The following is an 18093-nucleotide window of genomic DNA, read 5'->3' as shown; positions in this document are numbered from 1 at the left end:
TGTGTAAAAGAAGATAATAATTGAACCTAATACCGGTAGGCCTAATTTAAAAATCACAAGATATTGAAACTTACCATAAAACATCAACATTGTCCTTGGAGAGTTTCCACGCAAGTTCATACATTAAGATTGCACTCTGAAATAAAAAGAAAGCATTAGCAAGCGTTTTAGACGTTTAACAACTTCATATCAATATACACCATAAAGGTTGAAGTACTAGAGCTGTAACTAAAACTAGCATGCATTTAACTTAAAATATTTTCTGGTTTTCTGATTCATTAGTCTATTGTAATGTAATCCTACACTTTAAGAATTTTTACTTTAGCTTAAATTCCATTGTGGAGTAACCTCTGACAACTGGGATTTGACAAAAAAAAGGGTAAAATTACCTTGTATATTGCCAAGGGATTTTGATTTTTAGCCGAGCTACTAAGGTTTTGGAGCTCGAAATGGCTTTTTTACATCTAGTTTATTTCCAAAATTCCAGACTATTCAAGACTAATTCCAGATTTTACACAACTAGCTTTTTCAACAATTAGTGATGTGTCGATACCAAAATGTATCAATTCTCGGTTCGTGTTACCATTTTTAAAGTTTTACAAATTTTCTAAATAATTTGGTCCTAGGTTATACTACCCCTGTCTTTATGTCAAAAGAAAATGCAGCAATGACAAATTCTAAGAGGCCAATTTGGGTTTAAACCCTTCTCAACACAGTAAATAACTACCATATCAAAGGTAAATGAAGATCTAACAACGAAAATACAATTTTATCATAACTAAGTGTGCCAGCCTGATATTTTTTATCAAATCAAACTAGAGGTAATAGTGTGAACATCTGCTGTCGTGAATACCTTCCCCAATCTCGGACACAACATCACTATCTGCAGGGCCGGTTTAACCCATACGCGAACTACGCGGCCGCATATGGCGCCACGAAAAATTGGCGCCGTGGCGCCAACGGAACAATTTTTTTAGTGAACAACGTAATTTTGTTTATTTTCGCTCAGAGTTAAAGTATTCAAAGCACCACAATAAAGGCATTTATTCTGTTTGTACCAACAACATATGAAAAATGCGCATATTTGTACAGCACTACAACTCAAGGTCTTAAGGACTGTTCACACCGGCGTAGCCAGACGTATTAATACTTTTTCGAAATACGTAGCTGACGTAGCTCCTAATGTAATTCATAGGGAGTGTTCACACCGGCGTATTAATACGTGAGCTACGGAAGCTACGGAGCTGCCGCTACGCCAGCTAGCTACGCGTAGCTCGCATCGCCGAATACGCGCATGCGCACTAGCACACCGGGCTGTCACCGCCACCCTCCCTCAACCTCATAATTAATTTATAAGTGGTAAATGTTGGACTATAACACAAAAATTCATTATAATTTAAAATACCCCCGCCGCAGCAAACCTGCAGACTAAGCGAATTTCCATTTGACCGATTGGATTTACACTGAAATGTCTACTTAAAAATATAACATTTATTCTTGATTTAAATAGAATTAGTTTAACAAGTACTTAGGTTTGCTGCATCAGGGAGGGTAAAACTGTTTTTTTTTTTTTTTAAATGTGAATAGTTAGTAAGAAATAAAAACATTTTCCAAATTTGATCAAAATATGTTCACAAACAAGCAAACTACAACAGTTTACTTATTCTTCATAAGAATAACATTGGAATTTTAAATGTACAATTTTTTGGTATTTTCTCCGTAACCATTAGGCGCATAATAACGCTTCAATATACTAAATTATTTGTTTTTTTAAGCTCTACAAAATGGTTTGGAAAAAATTTTATGTTTTTTGGGTCAAAAATGGGAAAAACCTATTTTTACCCCATAAAACCCCCCGTAAACCCCCGTTCCCATGGTCCGATCATGCTGGATCGCGAACTCGTTCGAATAAACGTACGTTTACACGTTTGTACCAAATTTCATCAAAATCGGATCATTTTTGCTCGAGTTATCGTGCTGACGGACACACATATATATATATATATATATATATATATATATATATATATATATATATATATAAATATATAAATATATATATATATATATATATATATGAATTTGAACGGATGGTGTTTTTGGCCTCTAGGGACCTCAAAACGAAAAAAAAATCGGTCCCGCGTCCAGGTCTTACCATGAGTACTACGGTAATAGCTTATTCCCTATATGGGAAATTCGCTAAAATCATTAAATCGCGTTAATCTATCACATTCAAATTAGACTATAACATAACAATCTTAAGCCAACTTTATATGATCAATATAATAATACTTCATCATAAGAGTACCTAGCGTCCACTATTTTTTTTTTTTTGTTTATGCTTGCAAATCTCCTTATCAAAAACAATGTCTCTCTCCTAATATGGTTTATTGTGGTTCATATAGTGGGCTGATATTTATGAAACAATAATGAATTATTTCTAGACATAGGCCTACTACGTCTTTTTACTTACACCATAGACTATTTTATTATGTAATCCTTATGGATGAGCAAAATTATTGCATGTTTTCTGGTAATTTTTTTATATTATAATATAGTGAAAATCTTATAGTCTACTATAGGCTATACGGCCTAAAAATTAGAGTGAAATATTTTTGTCAACATTAACACATTAATCAACATACTTTACAGGGTACTAATAAAAGCTGCAATTGAACCGTGGCGATCTTAACTGAAATTCATGAAACACTAATAAAAATAAACAATAAATTAACAAGTAGGCTATAAACAAATATGAAATAATATAATAAAATAAACAAACTACAGCCGGCTCACCGGCTACGTAGCCGTCAGACGTAGCTGCGGTGTGAACAGTGCACTGGCGACGTATTAAGCTGCGCGCGCACTACGGCGGCACGGCACGGACGGGCGGGCGGCACGGCAATTTTTAAAAGTTAATAACATTGAATGTCATATGAGTGCGCCCACTACGGCGGTACGGCCGGCAACGGACGTTCGGCAGCTTCCGCCGTTTGTTAAAAAGTCCGGGAGGCAGAACTCCAGGACATTTCCGAGCTGCCGTGACGCCCGTACCGACCGGGAGCACTGCACATCGACCGGGCGGGCGGCACGGGACATCCGCCATTCTCAACTGATCTCTGTCAAAGTAGCAGTGTTTTCGTATGTTGTAAACATAGATTAGTAAGTTGATTTTTCTCGTTGAGAAATACCCGAAACTGTACAACATGCGACATCCGGAATATTTTAATAACGTCCGGCGTGACAATATATGGGCAGAAATATGATCTATTATGAAACAATCAGGTAAGTTTTACACAAAATCCTTCTACAAGATCAGGAAACAAGGTGTGGAACTCTCCAAAACTTAGTCTTTTCCTGTTTATGTGGTGTATCTAAAATCTTTGCTTGCGCCTTCTTGTCTCCTCTTCCTCTGCTAAAATAAACCTACTATCACCACTTTATCTACATCCATCTTTACTCACAATTTTTAGCTCGCAGACTGCCAACTGTCCTAAATTGCGGATGTGCGGATGTCCCGTCCCGTCCGTCCGTGCCGTGCTGCCCTAGTGCGCGCACCCCCTCTTAAAAATGCCGTCCGTGCCGTACCGCCCGTCCGTGCCGTGCCGCCGTAGTGCGCGCGTAGCTTTAATACACCGAATACGTCTGCAGACGTCTAGCTACACCGGTGTGAACAGGCCTTTAAATGCCATTTGTAGTTTCGATTTGTAGTGAGCTGACGCTCGGCTCGGCAGTCGGCAGTCGGCAGCGTACTAACAGCGCGGCGCCTGTGGGTTTCATTTCATGACTCATGTTCTGAACCACATTCTGATGTTCTGAACCAGATTGATACCAACTCTGCAATTAAAGATTTTGCCACCTGCTTTCATTGTAATAGGCTTTAACTTATATATTGTATCAAAGTTATCCTGTAATAGTATATTTCGTACCTAGGGCCGAAAATTAGGTCTTGCCGGCTCGAGATAGTTTTTAAGTTCGAGACGAAGTCGAGAACTTAAATCGATCGAGAGCTGCAAAACCATTTCGGTCCGTGGTACGAACGCTATTTTACGGGATTACCATACAAGTCCGGTAAACACATTTTGGACGAGTGACGTACGATATTTTACGCCATACTACTAAATCCGTACAAATCCTTATAATATTTCCACCATCTAAAGGACTAAAAATCACTAATCATAACCTCTAAGAGAGGTTATGTTTTTGTTTATAACCAATCATTGCCACGCAAATACAGTATAATCAGCTGATTGGTGTCCGGTAAACCTCATTGCAGAACAGTTACGCAATGAACCCCCATTTTAATAAGCTGGCGGCAAACAGCTGTTTTCTGCGTGTGCTCCCACTATCTCCGCGTTCCGCTATCTCCGAACCCAAATCTCTCCCGCCATCTCCGAATTCTTGAGTGACCCTTATAATCCAGTCACTGCCTGCGTTGTTAGCTGTCATTGCATCCACGGCTGCGAAGCCCCGTGGATGGAAGATTTTATGAAAATTTAACCCGTGGGTTAGGTTAGGTCAGGTTAGGTTAGGTTAGGTTAGGTTAGGTTAAGTTAAGTTAGGTTAGGTTTGGACGGAAAGTCTTAACGCAGGAAGTAACCGAGGATTATAGGGGTCACTCTGAAATTCGGAGATAGCGGTACACGGAGATGGCGGGACGCGGAGATAGCGGGAGGTAACCGTTTTCTGGACTAAATCCTTGCGTGGGAAGTTAATCAAAATAATGTAGTGTGGCGTAAAACCCATTACAGTACAGTAGTACGCAATGAAACCCCCATTTGATTAAGCTGGCGGCAAACAGCTGTTTTCTGGACTAAATCCTTAGTTCGTCAAAATAGTGTAGTGTGGCGTAAAAATTGTTTTCACATTTAGAAATAAATTGTTAACTTAGGCCGTGATGCTTGTCAAGCATGACGTCACGATAGAAGACGGCAATGACGTAGGTATTTATTTATTTATTTTCCAAGGAAAGATCAAAACAAGCAGCTGATCACAAACTGCAAACATTATATCATTGCCGTCTTCTATCGTGACGTCATGCTTGACAAGCATTACGGCCTGTTTTTTTAGTGTAGCATTGGTTTTGCTAAAGTTTATACGATGAGTAAAAGTGTAAAAATGTTAAATTCCTGGGAATAATAAACAGTCTTTTATTGCAAGTATTCTTCTAACTTAAACTTATAAAAAAGTTCTTCCCAAAATCTTTGGGAAAAAATTCACAAATAGAGTTAAGTAATGGTCATAGGTTGAGGTTGGGGTGGTGGGGGGGATTCTAATTGGCGCTGATTCGGGAGTTCGCTTAACTCCGAAAAATTCCTAGAACCGGCCCTGACTATCTGTCGTGGCAAAATCCTGAAAATCAACAGAATTGCCATCTTCGTCTCCCACGGTCACAGAAACATTATCAACGACTCCTGCGATCGTGGCAAAACCACAAATATCTTCCACAAGCATGTGGACATTATCATCGTCTAGCGTGATTGCGACAAAATTCTGTTTATATTCCACGGCCGTATGGACATCATCAGATTTGATTTCTCTTTGTTCATTTACAGTACAAGTTTTTATACAATGAATAGCGTCAAATAAATAATATACCCCGTCGCAGCAAACCTGCAGACTAAGCAAATTTTTTGGTTTTTGGAATTTTCTCCGTAACTATTTGGCGCATAATAACGCTTCAATATACTAAATTATTTGTTTTTAGGATCAAAAATGGGAAAACCCAATTTTTATCCCATAAAACCCCCCATAGACCCCTGTTCCCATAGTCCGATCATGCTGGTTTGCGAACTCGTTCGAATAAACGTAGGTTTATCGTTTGTACCAAATTTCATCAAAATCGGATGATTTTTGCTCGAGATATAGCACTAACGGACACATATATTACATATTAATACAGGGTGATTGGTACTCAGTGACAAAAAATTGTTGGTGTAAGTACAAAGTAAATGAAGTGTGATGATGCATATAAAAGGTTCCAAGAATAAAAATTAGCTTACCAAAAAATTATTTTATGTTTTTCAAAAATAACTATGTTTTTAAACTTAATACAGCTATTTCTCAATTACCTGAAAATGGATTTGAGTAGATAATGTCATTTTCGTGTTCTACATTAAATTTTGAATAAGAATAATAGAAAATTACGGAGGATCAGTTGTAAAAACTCCATTGTAAATAGATTCAAAGATGAAAATTAAGATGTTTGATAAAAATTAAAAAAACATTGCTCTATTGTATTTGTTCACAACCTGTATACAAGAAAGTGTCAATATATAGTAAATAAAAACTGTGCCATTTTATAAGCTTTCTAACCATATGCTACACCATTGAGCTGTGTGTCTGCTTATGTACGCTTTAGTGGTTTGAAGACTACAAAACATGGTGTCTTTAGCATTTAAAACATAGAAAGTCGGCATGTATTAAGCAAAAGTAGTATTTTTGTTTCAGCTTGAACAGAACAGTAAAAAAGTTCCCTGTTTTCTGGTATTCAAACCACTAAAACAAACACAAAAATAAAAACAAAAAAACAAAAGAATATCTAAACCTCAATAGTGTAGCATATGGTTGGAAAGCTTATGAAGACATTAGGCACATTTAATCCACACCATGTACAGTTATATATTGTCTGTTTACATCAATTATTTCATTTGATGAAATGCCAATTATAGAAAACGCTGACCTAAATAAAAATTAGCCTACCTATTAAAAAAAAAAATCTTAATATCTATGTTTATAAAACAAAATAATCCACTAACCGATCGGCCGTAGTAAGTGAACTGTGTGTAGTCAAACATGATTCTGTTCCGTTTTTCCTCCCACAGTCGTCGCTCTCTTTGTCTCAAAATAGAAGCCTCGTTCAGTCGTTGTCGCTTTGCCCCTCTAGACTCACCCTCTGTCTCACTGTCAACTTCTTCTTCCTCACTGTTAACCTCTTCGTCCTACCATTCAAGAATAGATACAATCAATGAAATTAAGGTTTTGATTTGATAACCAACATTTTTGCATTTCTTCTCTGTACTCTTTAACGGATGTAAAATGGTAAGTTTTGAAATTTCAATAAAACAAATTAATACTAGCTAATCTATATGTGATACAAAATTAAAATATAATGAATCTTTCAAACTTTGAAATAAAAACTGGATTAAGGGGGTACCGGTATGGAATATTAAATGAACGAGGCTGGTTAATGTAATTCTTGCAAGAGAACTGAAGAAAGTAAAAATTAGAATGGAAATAGAGCTGGCGAGAAGATTAGTGTGCTAATTTAAACAGACAATCTTGTGTTTAAGAGTTCATTGAGTCTTATTGAACATTATAGAGGCCTATTATTTACTCTGATATAATCAAATCGTTAAATATTAAAGTCTTTTTTTTGGGGGGGGGGGGCGAGAGGTAAGCGTAAGCTCCTCAGGGAGGGGGGGCTGTCTATGACAGCTCCTCCTTTAAGAACGCTGTTAGTCGACTTTGTCCTGCAAAGTCGTACTGTGCTATGCACAGCCTGCAAGGGGTGCCTCTGCACTCGCTGAAGGCAGCGGATCTAGCGCTGGCTGTGTCGTGACTAGACAGCCCTAGGGTAGGGAGCGGCTGCTCTAGTACTGGCCTTGGGCGGAGGTGACATTCACCCATCCGGCCAAGGCCTAGCTAATGCAACCGCCAACTGTTACAGGTATGTGTGCAGCTGTGACAAGACTGAGCTGGAGACGATGAGGGGTCCAACCGCGAAAGAGTCCAGTCTTGGACATTAGCAGGCGTAGTGAGTGGGTCATGGTTCGGCTGCTAAACTGCTAACTTTTTGCTTTTCTTGTTATAGCAATGGCTGAAAGTAAACAAACGGAAACATTACCCCAGGTGGGTACCTGCTGAAGCGGGGAATCCAACTCCTCCTTTTTGGAGGGCAAGCCCATGGATTCTGGGGAGGGCAACAATCAGCTTACCTTTAACAATGAGCGCGTTCTGGGAACATGTACCGGTGCATCGGTGCCGCACCGGTGCAAAAAATGTGTCGTTCTGGGAGACCGGTGAGTTAACTTAGCAGACAGCTATTTCCTCTTTTTCCTCCACCGGTGCAAGATTTATGCACCGAAGAAATTGTATGGTGCATAATACACCGGCGGCCTCTGATTGGTCAGTTTCTTTGACAACAGCTTGCAGCTACGGCAAGATGGCGGGTCCATCGAATAATGTTCATTAGTTTTATAGGTTATGTTGCGTAATGAGTGAAAATTTGTTCAATGAGAGTGTTATACGTAATAAATAATAATTTTAAAATAATTTATTTCGTGAGGGCAAGTCTGTTTGTTTGATTTAAACATTATAAAGCAAATAGTAGGTGAATGTGTAAATTATAATCCGATGTGTACCGTAAACCGGTGACTAACCGTTCTGGGATACCAAGACTCTTGCCCCGGGGCAGCACCGGTGAGTAAGTCACCGGTTAATCTGCACCGGTGCACCGGTACATGTTCCCAGAACGCGCCCAATGATGTTACTGTGCAGAACACCGCAATGGAGACGGAACCTGGGGAGACCTTAGACACGCCAGAGATCTTCTCGAGAAGTTCCCTGCTAGCTAGAACTCCACCCAATTCATCAACTGATGTTCTTGAGCTTTGTCATAGGTTAGATGCGGACCTGAACAAGTCACTAGACACCAGCAACGCTGGCGATTCTCCGTCTCTGGCGGACGCATCGTCCGACTCTAAAACCGTTTTTACAGTTAAGACCAGAACTGAGTATAATATGTCTGTTAGAGAAAGGAAACAGACTGAGATCCCTAACAGACAGTGGAGAAAGAGGAAGCAAGAGTCCTTGAGTTCTCCTGGGGAAGGTTCTGGCGTATCACCGATGCGTAGAACCGGACCCGATAGTAACCCAGGGTCTTCTCAAAATCCTCCTCCTAAGAGAAATAAAAAATCTAATCGATCAGCAGATGGATCCGTTGCAGGAATGGTCAGCTACAGAGACCAGCTTGTGGGTCACAAGTTGGCAGTAGCTCCAGTGGCCTAACCTGACGCGAGATTCTCTGTTGAGGAATGTGACTTGTTGCAGGACAAACTGATGGAGTTGGTGTTTGGTGATGATGGCGCCAATATTCCGCATCAGTTTGAAAAAAATTACCATGAGAAGGGTGCTCTTGTTGTAACTTGTGGTAATTCTGAAACAACTGACTGGCTAAAGAGGGTGGCACCGAAGCTAGCGCTGGGAAGTGAGGGGAGTATGGAGGTCATTGTAGCAGACTACAAGGATCTGTTGCGCACGACTAAAGTGCTCCTCCGCACTGACAGGCGCCTGGCCAAGGTTGAAGCCTCTAAAGTGTTTGTTCAGATTGAGCGGCAAAATCCTGGTGTCACGACAAAGGACTGGCGCGTCATTGGTGGAAAGAAGAAGGATGATCATTAGATTCTTGTTCTTGCTATTGATGAAATGAATGCGCAGGTTCTGAAAGATTGTGGCTGGCTTATCTACCTGGCTGGGCCTGGGGAAACTGCAGCTCAGAGTTATCTCTGGTGCTCCCTCTGATGACCCAGGTCCTTCAAGTGAACCTACAACACAGTAAGGCTGCCACGGCTGTGTTCTGTCTGAGCACGGTTAAGCAGTCCTTAGATTTTGCCTTGATTCAGGAACCCTGGGTCAATAATTTAAGAATTGCGGGGATGGGTACTATTAAGGGTAGCATCATTTCTGCGTCTGTACCACACCCTAGAACTTGCATTTGGGTTAAAGAGGGGCTAAAATGTAATCCAGTTCTAGAGCTTTGTTCGAGGGACGTAACAGTAATTAAGACTGTATGTACTAAATCTAACATAAAACTGCTGCTGGCCTCTGTTTATATGCCACAGGGCAACGATGGATTGTTCCCATCGGCCGAGGTCAGAAGATTGGTCGACCTCGCACATGAGTCTGGATCCGAACTCGTGATAAGCTGCGACTCCAATGCCCATAATACGGCCTGGGGATGCATGGACACTAACAACCGAGGTAGGTCACTTCTAGAGTACCTACCTAGCTTCTTGCGGCCTACTTGTTGCAAACGTAGGCTCAGAACCAACTTTTTTAAGCAGAATAGGCCAATCAGTAATTGATCTTACCCTGTGTTCAGCGGGTATGGCTGACAGGATTATTGACTGGTCAGTGTCCCTTGAGCCATCCCTGTCTGATCATAGGCACATTGTCTTCAGGTTGGGGAATTTCTGCGGCGAGGTTCGCTTGTTCAGGAGCCCAGGTAAAACCGACTGGGCATCCTTCAGAGCTGATCTTCGGGGCAGGATTGCCTCAAATCTGAACACATCTCTTATAAACACAGTTGATGCGCTTGATGAGGCGGCAGATCGTCTAACTAGGAGCATAGTTACATCCTTTGAGGATAATTGTCCTTTGCGCAAGGGCAAGAGCAATAGGGCTAGCTGTTGGGGTCCCGAACTTGCTTTCTTAGGAGGAGAGTTAGGGCCCACTTAAGGCGAGCTAAGAAAACTAACAATTGGAATACATACCATACTGTTCTCACAGAATATAACCATGCAGTACGAAAGGCCAAAAGGCATTAATGGAATAATTTTTGTGGAAATTTAGAAAGTATCAAGGATACTTCTAGAATACATAAGGTTCTTGTTAGAGACAGGAGACAGGCATGTTACTCTTGGTGCCGTTGAGGGACCGGAGGGTGTAATGGCTTTTGAACCTACCGAAATACTAAAGGTTATGGTAAAAACTCATTTCCCTGGTTGTATTGTTTCTGAAGTGCAGCAGGAGGAGGTGAGTCTAGAGCGGCCAAATCTGGGCCGTCGTGCCACTCATTCTATGTGGAGCACTGCTTGCCGCATAGTCACCTTCAGCAAGGTAAGATGGGCTGTTGGCCTATTACGACCCTTCAAATCGCCGGGTCCTGATGAGGTAAGACCTGTTTGTTTGCAGGAAGGTCTTGACACAATTATACACCCACTCTGTAAACTTTTCAGAGCCAGCTTAGCCTTAGGACACATTCCCTCAGGGTGGTGTAATTCTCGTATTGCATTTATTCCAAAACCAGGGAGGGATAGTTACACTGATCCTAAGTCATTTAGACCCATTTCTCTATCTTCTTTCTTCCTTAAGATCCTAGAAAAGTTGGTCTCAAGATATATGATGGATACAGCTCTCAGGACACATCCTATTCATAACAATCAGCATGCGTAGACCGCGTTGCACCAACTTGTAAGCAAGATTGAGAAGGCTCTAGAGAGCAGTGAAGTGGCCCTGGGTGCCTTTCTTGATATTCAGGGTGCTTTTGATAACACTGGCACCCCAGCGATTCTTAATGCGGTGAGAGCAAGAGGTTTTCACGGTATTATATGTAGATGGATTGAATCCTTGCTTCACAGTAGGAAGGTCAGGCTCTAACTCCATAATGACACGATCGAGGCAAGAACTACTCGAGGTTGTCCCCAGGGTGGGGTTCTTTCTCCCCTCCTTTGGAATTTGGTAGCAGACGACCTTATAAGGACCCTCAATGAAAGTGGGGTTTTCGCCTTAGGTTACGCTGATGATGTTGCAATCCTTGTGGTTGGAAAGTTCCACAGAACCATAACTGACCTTATGAATAGAGCTTTAAGGGTAGTGGACCGTTGGTGCCAGGAAGTTGGGCTCTCTATAAATCCCAGGAAAGTTGTAATGGTACCCTTCACAAGAAGGAGGAAACTGGATGGGATCGGCCCACTAAAACTGCAGGGCACTGTGATAGAGCTGCAGAATCACGTGAAGTATCTAGGTGTAATTTTGGACAGATCACTTCACTGGGGACCACATCTTCAAAAAGTTATTGAACGTGGTAAGTGGTCCCTTATGGCATGCAGGCGGATGGTAAGTGGAACATGGGGGTTACAGCCTAGACTTTTGCACTGGCTGTATGTATCTGTTGTCCGACATATGGTTCGCTTGTGTGGTGGCCAAAGATGGAATCTACTACAGCTGTCAAAGCTTTTGCAGGAGTTCAGAGGCTTGCTCTTATAATGATAACTGGGGCAGTAAGCAGCTGTCTTGGAGCGGCTCTAGATTGTCTGCTTGATATGCTACCTATCGACATTTACATCAAGGTGGTAGCAAGAAAAACAGCCCAACGCCTTAGATGCGAAAACTTATGGATAACCTCAGGAAACAATATAGGGCACTCCAAAATTGTTCAGGTGGTACATAATGATGAATTGGACTTGCCTTCAGATCACATGTCCAAAAAATACTCCTTTGGAAAGCCTTTCAAAGTACTTATAACAGATAGGAAGGATTGGTCTGGCGGAAAAGGACCCATACCCACAGGTGATTTAGAATGCTACACTGATGGTTCTAAGATCATAAATGGGGGCACTGGAGCAGGTGCGCATTGGATAAATGGAGGCACTGGCATTTGTCTTCCCATGGGGGTGTACTGTTTTTCAAGCGGAGGTCACTGCCATCTTGGTTTGTGCTCGAGAACATCTTAACAAAGATATCAGAGACAAAACAATCAATATCTATACTGATAGTCAAGCAACCTTAAAAGCACTAAACTCTTACGAATTCAACTCCAGGCTTGTGTGGGACTGTCTTGCTTCTGTGTCTGAGTTGGGTAGGAGAAATGACCTTACGCTTTGCTGGGTGCCAGGACACTCAGGCATAAAAGGTAATGAAGCTGCAGATAGATTGGCAAATACTGCCTCTGTGACAGCAATGATAGGCCCACAACCCTTCTGTGGCATCTCACGAAACAGTGCATGTTCTGCGATTGCGTCATGGGCCAGGGAAAAGCATCGCAAGCGCTGGGTCGATGTTCCCCTTCTTAGGGTCAGCAAGCTTGCTCTGTTTAGGGCTTCCAAAAAGGTTGCCTCTGACCTCTTGAGACTAGACAGACGAAGAACTAAATTAACTGTTGAACTGATAACTGGTCATGGGAGATTCAGGAAACATTTACAACGGATGGGCTTATATGATGGTGAACCGATCTGTAGGTACTGTGATAGGTCAGAAGAGACAGCTGATCACTTACTCTTTGATTGTAACGAGCTCTCTGACGCTAGACTGATAACTCTTGGAAATATGGCTAGAGGTAGATATCTTCCTGAGGATGAACTAATTGGGAAGCTACAGGCATTCATTGGGCGCCTTAACTTGTAAGGTCAACAAGAAAACAATTGTCTGGGGTGCGCAATAATTTAATTTCGGATGAAGTGCTTTAAGGTCTCGACCTGCCCCTTTTAGATACGATAAGATAAGATAAAGTCTTTTTACTCACTGTATCGTCATTGCCGAAAATATCGTCAAAGTCTGGGATGGTCTCTTCATCGCCTGGTTTAGGCACAATGTATATCTGTCAAATTAAACAAATCAATTAGGTACCAGAAACTGAACACAAATTTGAGAAAGTCTAATTGAATTGCACACAATAATACACAGTATGAAATTACACAAAGGCATACAATCTAAACAGCTAACTGTTTTCATCAAAGTTACAAGCTCAGGCAAAAAACTTACTTTATAGTGTAATTGAGGCTGTAGCTGCTAAACGGGCCTATCTTGAAAACTGACGTTTAGAGATAATCACTGTAACAGTTTAGAGGTTATGTTTGGCTGTATGCATTGGCAGTGTATGCTTAAAGGGCCAGGTGACACCAACTGACTTTAAGAGTCATATGAATAAAAAATAAATAAGATACACCATTCCAAATTATCAAAGAATTATCTAGAAGACACAAGGAAGCAAAATAATGATTCTCCTCTCAAAGGGCCCGTCCTAAAGTTTTACACAAAAGGTTTACCTATGTTAGGTTATGTTTGGCTGCTGTCAGCGTTGACACTTGTCCATGCTAAAAGGGCCTAGTGACACCAGCTGGCTTTCAGAGTCATACCAACCAAACAAACTGAAATATACAATTCCAAGTGATCAAAGATTATACTAGAAGACATAAGGAAGCGAAAAAGTGAATCTCTTCTATAAGAGCCCATCTCGATTTCGGCCCTTTAGCAGCTACAGCCTTAGTTGCAGTTTGGACTCAATTTGTTACAAGGTCAAGAGGCAGCTTTGCCATTGTAAATAGTATAAAATCTGTTTACTTGTCGATAGTAGTCATTAACATAGTAATCATCAAAGCATTGGGTCAACTCAGGACGATTACAAGCCCTCATCGCATCATGAACAATTCAAATGAAAATACTCCCGTCGCAGCTAACCTGCAGACTAAGCAAAATTTCCATTTGCCTGATTGGATTTACACTAAAATGTCTCCTTAAAAATATCACATTTATTCCCATTTAAATATAATTAGTTTAACGAGTACTTAGGTTTGCTGAAACAGGGAGGGTAAAAAAAGTTTTTTTTTTTCAAATGTTAATAGTTTAGTAAGATGGCCTATGAATGCATTTTCCAAATTTGATCAAAATATGTTCATAAACAAGCAAACTACAATAGTGTACTTATACTCCATAAGAATAACATGAGAAGAATAACATGAAGTTAGTTTACTATTTTTTGGAATTTTTTCTGTAACCATTTCCATTAGGTTATTAAGCGCACAATAACGCTTCAATATACTAAATTATTTGTTTTTTTAAGCTCTACAAAATGGTTTGGAAAGAAATCGCAAAATTTTATACATTTTGCATAAAACACCCCCACAAAACAAGACGAAAGAAGCTAGGTTTGTAAAACGGATAGAATTGGTTAGGTGAGCCATGTGAATCGACGATGATTACAAATTTCTTCAACAGATGTAATGAATCCCATTTCACAAAAGATCGATAACCAAAAGTGATGCATCTAGTTTTTTGGTACATGTACTACAGTAGACTCCCTCTTATCCGGACACCTTTTAACCGGACATCGGTTTAACCGGACTACACTCGACGGATATGACATCTCTTAACCGGACAATTTTTACCAGCACATTGGTTTAACCGGACTAGATCGGCAGTACCCTAGAGGAGAAATCGGATGATGTGGATTATGAGTATATTTTAAGTGGTTCCATGCAGGCAGGGGGAAGAGTTAAGAGTATCATCATCTGGCTAATTTACCAAACGATTGATGTTTGTTTTGTTTTATTCATATTACCCAGTGATAATTTGCCAGATTATTACACAACTAGACTATTTTATATTAGTGGTCTATAGACTAAACTTAAGACTTATTGTTGGCGGTAACATTTTTTGTCAGAGAAGCTTTGTAACAAACCTGTTCATTGTTATAAATGTTGCAAACGTCGGTCGGGCGATGATTGTCGACAATGTAAAATATTACGTCTGGCTCCGGTTGCAGTATCTCTACAATATCAAGAGTTCCTCCGCAGTTCACAAGGATCACATATTTCACCTAAACACAAATATATCAGTTACAAAAATAATAAAGCAATCAAAATTCAAAATCTCTAAATTACTTTGGAATAGGCCAAGTGATATAGCCAAGATGATGAAAGTGTATAGGAATTTTTCATAAAATTTAGAGATAGGCTAATGATGCGATGGTTTCATGACTGTGAGACATTTAACTATGGTGCAGTGATCGCGGGAGATCTTTGAGCTGGCGCTGTGACCGCGGAATGTGTTGAGGATCACCCTTGAGTGCATGTTGAAAGTTGTGTCGTGATCGCAGGAAATGTTCAAGATGACGCTGTCTGCAAGATATGTTGACGATGATACCGTGACCGCGAGACATGTTGACGATGGCACCGTGACTACAAGACCAGGTATAATGGACATTGTGTTTTTGGTCCAGGGATAAAAAAAAAATAGTAGGCCGAATGGATAGTTGGGAATTTTATTCCAGAAATCACGTAGGTGCCTTAATATTGCCCAGGAAGGTTGGATAACAGAATATTCTACAGTATAGGCCTACCAACAAAAGTACACAAAATATAACCTCGCTTGAAAACATGAAATTATTAAAATAAATTTTTTATTTAGCAAAGCAGAATTTTCCATTTTATAGAAAGTAGTCTCATAAAAATCTTACACATGCATGACGTAGCCCTACACAATATTGCAGTAGGGCCTAGTTCAGTTTACATGGTTGGCAAGGGATTTGGTGGAAAGGCGTTTAAAAGATCAAACAACAGCTTCAGACAATGAAGATAACATAGCTCCACTTTTTTTACCATAGCTAATATAAAAATGACATCATCGTAATTAGATGATGTCAAATAATTTGTTAAAACAGCTAATGTGTAAACTACAATCTTGAAAACATAGGACATGAACAAAACCTAGAAAAAAAAAACAAATGGCTTGGTAATTTGTTCTCTTAAGGACTTTTTTGTTAAGCTGTTTGTGGATGTATTGGATTTAGATGCTGAGGTCAGCCAGATCCAACTTCAAATATTAGTAACAACGATGCAAAAAATACTTACTTCTGATGCATGTTCTTCATAAGCTGTAATCATATCTTGGATACCTTGAACCGGAACTAACGAGTAAACAATACTGTCGCATTGGAAAAGCCATTGCAAGATTTTGCAGGAACAAGCAGCATCAATGTCACAGTTAGCAAAAACTAATACTTTCTGAAAACAAAATTATTAAGCATCAAAATAAATAAAAGGACTTAAGTTATATAGGTCTAGTTGTAACTTAATTGGATCATAGGCCTAGTGTCTTGTGGATATAGGCCTAAGAAGCCTAATTTAGCTTAAAGTTACTTCAAAACTAGATGACATTAAGTTAATAATACCAAATTTAAATATATTTAGCAGTAAAATGTTCAAAAGATTTTTCTCAAAATTTGAAATTTAAAAATAGGTAAATTAAATATAAAATAAAAGTACAAGTGACAGTTCCCGTTTGTGTAGAGCTAATTTAGCTCTGGTAATGAAATATAGCTTAAGCAATCAAAAACTGAGAGGCAATAAATCTCTACTATTTGTAGAATTAACGATACATATGGCACTAGGCCTCTATGGAGAACAACTGAATTAAGTTTAATCCTAAACTTAGATGATAGGCCTAGAATAAATTTCAAAAGTAAATAATTTAGGACTTAATACCTTCATATTTTATTTATTTATTTAACTTATTGAGGGAAAACTCCATTTTACATTTGGATACAAAGATGACAAAATGTTACATTTCAGGCTTATACATGTCATACATGAAGATAGACGAGACTTTGTATGACAATGATAAAGAATCAAAAACAAGTAAGTAAACAGTAAAATAACTCACTTAAAGATTGGCAACTAGAACAAAAAGACTCAACTAGGTAACCTAAAACAACACAGTACAAGACGAGGAAAACATGCAAAAAATGACTTACGGTATAAAAATAAATTATATATAAGTTACAAGATTTTGAAAATAATTAAATAGTGACGATTTCCCTGGTAACTTATTTGAGACTAAGTTATGGAGAAGAGGAGCAAGAGCAAGAATTAAGGAGTAAGAGTAAGCAACTAGGCAACAAAACTTAAGTACAGATCTGGTAGGTAGTAAAATCTGGATAAAAAAATAAGTGCAGTATCAATAGGCTTATTAAGTTTTTATATAGGTAATGCAGTCTGGAAAACCAACACTTCACGACATTTTCAGAACCTAAAATTGGTAATGACAAAAGAAAGAATAACAATAAATAAGCCTGCTAATTACATTAAAAATAAAAACTGTCAAGTTCAGACAGAACAATAATCCGTTTTAAAGGCTACCTGAACACACATTAAAAATAAGTTAAAAACCCAGGTTGATCCTAATTAAGCTTCCTGTTTACATCTTTCGACATTATCTAAGGTTGATAATGACCTAGAGAATCTTAAACAATGCAGAATTGGCAGATAATGCAACATTGGCCTAAATAGTAAACAGATTAACCTAAAAGTAGGTCGGCCAGAATTTGAGTAGGCCTAGTTAATTTCCCGGATTTAATCAATCTAATGAAAATAGTATTAGTGAAACTTCTAGCCCTTACCTTGCCTATAATCTTTTTGTAGAAATCATTTACAATATCGTGTACGTACATTTTACACTAAATTTAACATGGTCTTCTGAAACACAACATCTTTCACAGACTCAGACTAGACTATCTTAGAAATTTGAGCGCGAAATTTTGGGATGGTCAGTGCCGAATAGATCACACAATTAACTATGTTAAAATACAAGCACTAT

At 39.4% G+C, this 18093-nt stretch overlaps 1 protein-coding gene across 2 annotated transcripts in view; it reads right to left on the bottom strand.

The window, feature by feature from the left end:
- LOC129000769 (cell division control protein 45 homolog) overlaps positions 1 to 17991 on the bottom strand; it is a 48405-nt gene extending 30414 nt beyond the window's left edge. The window contains exons 1-6 of one of the 2 annotated variants that reach the window (XM_054427762.1): positions 17897 to 17991; positions 16350 to 16502; positions 15179 to 15316; positions 13244 to 13318; positions 6759 to 6941; positions 75 to 136 (exon numbers count right to left, since the gene is read on the bottom strand). In XM_054427762.1, the coding sequence (XP_054283737.1) occupies positions 75 to 136; positions 6759 to 6941; positions 13244 to 13318; positions 15179 to 15316; positions 16350 to 16502; positions 17897 to 17947 (662 nt within the window). In that variant the 5' untranslated portion in view covers positions 17948 to 17991. Of the gene's footprint in view, positions 1 to 74; positions 137 to 6758; positions 6942 to 13243; positions 13319 to 15178; positions 15317 to 16349; positions 16503 to 17636; positions 17745 to 17896 lie in introns of those variants that run through there. The other variant, XM_054427763.1, reaches the window with a different exon arrangement.
- Between the last annotated feature and the right edge of the window lie 102 nt (positions 17992 to 18093).

The sequence above is a fragment of the Macrosteles quadrilineatus genome, unplaced genomic scaffold, assembly GCF_028750875.1.
Source record: "Macrosteles quadrilineatus isolate MER2022 unplaced genomic scaffold, UCM_ALF_1.0 Scaffold_8__2_contigs__length_117827958, whole genome shotgun sequence".
NCBI classification, from domain to species: Eukaryota; Metazoa; Arthropoda; class Insecta; order Hemiptera; family Cicadellidae; genus Macrosteles; species Macrosteles quadrilineatus.
Note: the sequence above shows the minus strand (reverse complement) of the source record. Positions and strands in the feature narration are given on the sequence as shown.